This window comes from Phoxinus phoxinus (assembly GCF_949152265.1).
Source record: "Phoxinus phoxinus genome assembly, chromosome: 7".
NCBI lineage: Eukaryota > Metazoa > Chordata > Actinopteri > Cypriniformes > Leuciscidae > Phoxinus > Phoxinus phoxinus.
The window spans coordinates 3,754,062-3,760,930 of record NC_136882.1 but is presented as its reverse complement, the minus strand read 5'-3'; the positions used below and the strand labels follow the sequence as shown (position 1 = coordinate 3,760,930).

General features: G+C 34.7%; 1 protein-coding gene across 2 annotated transcripts; it reads left to right on the top strand.

Moving 5' to 3' along the window:
* Positions 1–600: 600 nt before the first annotated feature.
* LOC307001795 (uncharacterized protein) lies at positions 601–6,646 on the top strand. 2 transcript variants are annotated; one of them, XM_079618716.1, is made up of 7 exons: positions 601–907; positions 1,448–1,608; positions 1,807–1,899; positions 1,983–2,175; positions 2,837–2,991; positions 3,313–3,529; positions 6,443–6,646. In XM_079618716.1, the coding sequence occupies exons 1-7, from the start codon at positions 700–702 to the stop codon at positions 6,550–6,552; spliced, it is 1,137 nt and encodes a 378-aa protein (XP_079474842.1). In that variant the 5' UTR covers positions 601–699; the 3' UTR covers positions 6,553–6,646. The 2 variants fall into 2 exon arrangements, with proteins under 2 accessions (XP_079474842.1, XP_079474843.1); XM_079618717.1 differs by lacking the exon at positions 1,448–1,608.
* Positions 6,647–6,869: the final 223 nt, after the last annotated feature.

Here is a 6,869-nt window from a genome sequence, read left to right as displayed (position 1 = left end):
AATTAAGAATATAGCTAATGCATAAAAGATGCAAATGGTTACACGTTTATATGGAGTTCTCACAATTCATGGGTAGAAATACACAATATTTTTTACTATATTTGTACTAAGGATTCAACGATAAAAATATTTTCCCAAAGCATTAATTTTCTCCTCCTCACATTTTACATTGAGATACTGTCACAATAAATCTGATTCTGATTATTTGTTAATCTCGTTATTAATTATTTTAATTAAGCGAGTACACATGTGATTTTCAATTCATGTTTATTTGTATTGCATTTTGTATGTTTTATACACATATATACATTTCATTGGTCACTTTCTGAGATTAAAACATGCAGTTAATACAAGAAATATAGTAATTTTATATTGAGTTATTCTAATGAATAGATGAGTATGCATACACAATGCACAATGCTCCGTACACTTGTGCTCCTGTGGGGTTCTTCTTCATCATCTTCCAGAAATATTTTGTACTTGTTTCTTCTGGATTTTTTGTTTTTGTTTTTTGTTTTGGAATGTCATCTTCTAAAAAAGATTTGTATTTTTTTTCGACTGTTGGACATTTCACCCTCATAGATAATTAGCATGCGCGTGACTAGATCTTCTTCGCGCGATCGTTGCCCTAACAACGAGTCTCGAGAGCAGCTGATCCTTGATGAGCGAACTGTCAGTCAGCGTCTTCGTTAGTTCAGGATGGACATAAAATACGTTTTGGTAGATTTTTTCACAGACAACACCGTTCATATATGTGAACTTTCACAAATAAAACACAAAAATATGTCAAAACTACACCCCGAGGCCATTCACAAGTGGAACAAAGAAGAGGAAGCATATGTTTACTGGAAGAAAACTTCGTCAGGCGAGCTGCAGCGTTGGCCTTGTCGAGTCATCCAGTTTAGTGGTGAGTAGGCTAACGTCTAATGTCCTCATATCTTTGGTTATTTAATTTAGAGAGCTGTACAAATACTTTTATTTATATTTTATTCAAACACAGTTGAGAAAATAGGGGGAAACGCTGCCTACGTACTAATTTGGAGTGCACGCACAGGTGCGCAATTAAGGCACGAGCAGAGCCTCGCGAGGACTGATCAACACAGAACTCAAGTCTGATAGAAAGACAAAACAATGTTGTTTTTTGGGAGGTGATACATTCACTGTCATGTTTTAGTAATACAATTATCAGAAGTAAACTGACCATTTATGGGATTCATTTTATTGCGTTGTAAATTAATCGTAGGCTATCATTAAAATCTCACTCCAACCAGTTAACGTTACAATCCTTATTTCCTTTCCTTAACGTTACAATCCTTATAACTATTATGCTATCATTGAAGCTCAACAATTAAAATATAAGTGAAAACTTATGAAAAAAAACAACAACATTTATAACAATGGAATAAACAAAACTGCACTGAATATGTCTTTCTTTGTTTGTTTTTAGGAGAGCGTCAGCCCCTAATTGACTTGAGAAAAAAGATTGAAAATGGCTGTGCCTTTGACAGTATACCCCTCTTTGCAACAGAGGAAGCGTTAGGAAAGGGTAGAAGAGAGAAAGTAAAAAGGTCCTCAACAGATGTTGGCGAGACTTCATTTCTGGAACTGGTAAATGGATAAAATCTCATTCACATTCTACCTCAAATGTCAACCTGATTTTAGATAGTATTTAAATGAGATCAATAAATGCAGATGTAGGCCTAAGGTCCTGTATATTTCATACATGTACTAAATGCGCTGTAGACAAGCATTTATGTTTAATATTTACAAATTTCTGGGATACTTTTTCTATTTTTCTATTTTCAGGAAAATGCACCGGTAACAAAAAAGAAAAAGACCAAAAACATCATTCAACAGAAGATTATGGCTGCGGTGAAACAAAGCTGCACTCAAATAAAGGTGAGCAGGAAGCTACTTTATTTTATCTTTTATAAATTATAACTTAACAACTAGAATACATAATAACGGATATTGTACTTCAGGAACCAAGACCTGATGTGGGAGTGCTGAAGGATGCAAGTGTACCAAGTCCTTTGTCTCCTCAGCCATGTAAGAGGTCAGACATGGATGGAGATATCAAAGAGTTAAACAATGAAATTAAAGAGCTTAAAGAAGATTTAAAATATGAGCGGCGCTTCAGGATAAAAGCAGAGAGAGAGCTGAGGGAGTGGAAAGGTAATCTGATTGGCTGGAAGGTGTGCATTAAACAATGAATGCACAGGTTACAAGTCAGTTGAATCACTGTTCTAAATTAATGTGCTGCTTTTATTGTAGGACACACACATACATACAGACACACACACAGTCACTCGCAGAGATCTTGCAGCGCTCTCACACGCAGAAATATTACATTTCTAATATATGTGATTGTTTAATATCAAAAGTAACCGAAAAGTAACCTGGTCTGTCCTGTCTGTCAGCGCCTTGTCAGTGTCCTCTCTGCTCCGCGATGTATTTTTCCTTGCGTGAGAACATGGAGTGGCATGAGAGCAGCGTAGCTTGTCGGGCATAGCGACAGTAACTAAGGGGGGCGGGTCTTTGCGAACGGTCAATTAAAGTGACAGCTTCATTAGAAAAATGCTGTGCCTGATGAAAAGGAACACTCCCCCTTTTTTTGTAAATAAGGCTAATTTTCCAACTCCCCATTTATCCTGGTAAAGGATAATGCTGTATACTGTATTTATCAATTCATATTCATATTTTTCCCAATAATTTTATTTTGCTTTTAGATTAGAATTTTGAATTCCAAGAGGATAAATGGTGCCAATAGATGTGGAGGGCACTGTAAAGGTTTTGTGGATTGTAAACATGATTGTGTCGCTCTGCTTTTTTCCAGAAATGCATGCTGTTGTGCAGGAGCTAAAAGGCACAGTAGGAGAAATAAAGATGATGTGCATTTCAAAGCAGAAGCCTGACACTCTGCAGACCTCATCTTCTCAGAACATCGGTTCTCAAATCCAAGAACCATGCTCTGCTCAAGGAAGTGAGCAGGTAAGTAGGTCCCAATTATACAGTTATTGTATTGTATTCCATTTTCTGTCAGAATTTTCAATTCTGGCTAGAAGGTGTGTTAAAATCTACCTCTTTTACATAACACAACTTGTGGTTGCTGATGTTGTTTTTAACTCTGTACCGGGCAAACCAAAAGTATTTGGATTTTGCTCTGTAGCTTTATAATTTATTCTAAAAGGCATTTCTGAGCCATTTTGTTTTAGATTGTAGTCTGTCACTGTGCTGGTCAACTTTTATTTTATTTTTTTACTTTTTCAGAAAAGAAAAGAAAACAATCTGTTCTCTGCTGTTCCCCTCTAGGTAATCGATTACATCAATTTGGGAGAGGGGGTGCGGATCAAGAGAAGCCAGTTTGATAGGATCAACACCCAAGATTTTAAAAAATTTACCAGTGAGCTTTTCCTTGTAACCTTTGGGCGAGAAACTCTTGCCACTCACTCTCTAAATGGAAGAAAGGCACCCAATGCAGAGACCAGCAAGGAGGCACTTCCAGCTCACACAGTGTCCGTCTTAATAGGTAACTCCTCATGTATTTCTACAGACTAGCTCTGCTGTGAAAGAGAATTTGGTATTTTTATCAGTTGCTTTATTATTTTTTATTTGTCAAACAATTTAGTTTATTTCAGTCCATGTATATAATTAGTTGTTTATAGTTTGTGTGATTAGGAAAAGTGACTCAATTAAGGTCAACCGATAGCCTGGCTAACGCCAGACCCAATTCTCGTTGAGACTTGGGTCTGGGAACCACATGTGCATTTTCTCGTATTTGAGGCGTGGTTTACGAATGCCCGGCGCCGTTTATTGGGTGCTAAGAATGTCTATCAAATGCGGCTGTACGTAGCTCATAGCCAATCGTTTCATTATACCAGATGACGTATGTAGAGCGACAGAAATTAGACAAGGAAGAAGACGATGGGTAAGATATTTTTGTGTAAACAATGACGTTCAGCAACTATTGCCGTTTGTGCAAGATAAACATGAGGGTCGAAGGTATATATGGATATAAACAAACTGCTTAGTTGTCGCACATATGTCGTCATCGTCTTGCTGCTCCCTCCCCGTTCTGTGATTGGTTCCCTAGATGAGGCGAAAATCTGCGTTTAAGAGTGCATAACACCAGGTGAAGCCTTTATAATGCATTATATAAACATATAAACAACCTTATAATATAAGTGTTTTATCTTCTCATTGGTAATTGTAACAATAGTAATAATACTTACTTATTTGTAGTAATAACACACAATGAACAATTTTATTCAAAAATAAAAATAATAAAATAATGGATTATATATCCCATAGTTTCATATATTTAGCTTACCCAAGACTCATATCTTGACATTGTTGACATTGAAGATCTGCACAGTATAATTGTACATCTTATGAGTCTCTTTTACTGCTTAAAGTAAAGGGACAATAACAAAGTCTTTTTAAACATCTAAAGCATTTAACAATGTGCTCATGATATTTATAAGTGGTCTTTGTCTGCTTTAACAAAAGTGAAGTTTTCTTTTAAACAGCCATAAGATATCATGTGGTTATAAGACATTTGCTTTTTACATTTTTATAGCAATACATAGAAAATAAAACATGTTCCATATGTGCAATCAACACAACAATATTGTATTGTTTTAAATGTAAAAGAGTTTCCAGTGCGTTAAAGGGATAGTTTACCCAAAAAGAAAAATTATATTATCATTTATTTACCCTCACGTCGTTCCAAACCTGTATAAGTTTGAAAAAAGAAAAAGAAAAAAACACAATTGTTAACCAATACAGGTTTAGTCACAACAACATGAGGGTGAATGAATTATGATATTTTTTATTTTGGGGTGAACTATCCCTTTAAACTCACTGGAAACTATTTTACATTTAAAAATACAATATTGTATCTTAAGTTAACAATGTCAAGATACAGTATGACTCTTGGGAAAGCAAAATATATGAAATTATGGGATATATAATCCATTATTACATAAGTGAATACAATTATAAATCGTAATACTTATAACCACAAATAAGTATTATTACTATTGTTACGATTATCAATGAGACGATATAACACATTATAAGGTTGTTTATAAGGCATTATGCATGCATTATAATACAATAAAAACACCCTTGTAATGCATTATAAATACAGGCTTCGTAAAAAAGTGTTATGCTATGTCTTTATAATGTGTAATGCATTAAAACACATGACAAACAACCAATTTTAGATGTAACAACCAATCTGCAAATATAATGCATTTTAACTTTAGTAACAATTATTTATGAAAAGATACAATGCAATATAATGTGCATTATGAACACCTTAATTATGTATTATACATAAATGCTTTAAGAAGTAATGTGTTACCTTAACTTATTTTACTTGAAATCTTCATAGCCATTAATGCTGACCAATATGCCATTACAAATTAATTGGGAACAGTATGAATACTTACTTACAAACATTTGGTGACACCACAATGCAAGATTCAGTTTAAAGGACAATTCCGGCGCAAAATGAACCTATGGGTTAATAACACATGGTTACCGAGTCGATCGTTCTCTGGGATGTGTTTTCATGATAATCGAATGTAAAGAGTTTTATCTCTAAAAACTGATTAGCTTATAACGCTAGTATATGGGGCATAGAATATAAGTAAAAAGGGTCCCACTTTATATTAAGGGGCTTTAAGTACTATGTACTTATTTTTCGATGTAAGTACAATGTACTTATTGTGTTCATGTTGTATTGTAAAACACTTTTGCTGCTATTGCGGTGTGATACGGGTAAGGTTAGGGACGTGTGGTGGTATAAACATGTATGTACACAATAAGTCCATTGTATCAAACTATTAATTTCAATGTATCAAACTATTAATTTCAATGTAAATATAGTACTCAAAGCCACTTAATATAAAGTGGGACCATAAAAAGAAATCGCTAGTTAATACCACTAACAAGGCTCAAAATAGCCTCACACTAACACGGCAGCATAATGAGGGTCCCTACATGCAAACCGAAGCATTGAGAACTTTGTAAGTGTACAGACCGTTTAATAAGAAGATACTTTATAAAGACAGTACATTACGCGTATACAGGCAGGAGCCATCTTGGAAAACAGTCTCGACCAGTCGAGCCACGAACGCCGCGCTAAGTGAGCTGAACTGTGACTTAAACCTATCGACCAGCTCACTTAGCGCGGCGTTCGTGGCTCGACTGATCGAGACTGTTTTCAGTCGAGCCTGCTAATCAGTTTTTAGAGATAAAACTCTTTATATTCGATTATTATGAAAACACATCCCAGAGAACGATCGACTCGGTAGCCACGTGTTAATTACCCCTAGGTTCATTTTTCGCCGGAATTGTCCTTTAAGCGTACTATATGCCTGTGTTGTAGACTGAAACTTGAGTTTTTCTTTTCTTTTTTTCTTTTCTTTTTCAGACTATATCCAAAAGAAATTCAGTGTGTCTTCATCTGATGTAAAGGCAGTCATAAGAACCAAGCTCAACAATGAGGACAAGCTATTAAAAAAACGAAACCTTCCTGAGTAATGGAAATAGACTATAAAGTGTTTATTTGCAAATGATTAATTAATTCATTTATTTCCTAACTCTCAGCCGGTTATTTAAAGTTTAAATTAAAATAAAAAACACATGTATTGTTACATTGCAGTTTCACTGTTGTTTTGTACATAAATTCATATGTGTGAAAATAAAACATAATTTTCTGGATAATCCGGTTGTATCTGTACAGCATTTTATTAGTACTTGTACTTTAGTTGTATTCTGTATTTTAGTACTACTGCAGTTGTATTTCAGTAATACTTCAGCTGTACTGCATCTGTATCACAGTATTATTTTACTAGTAC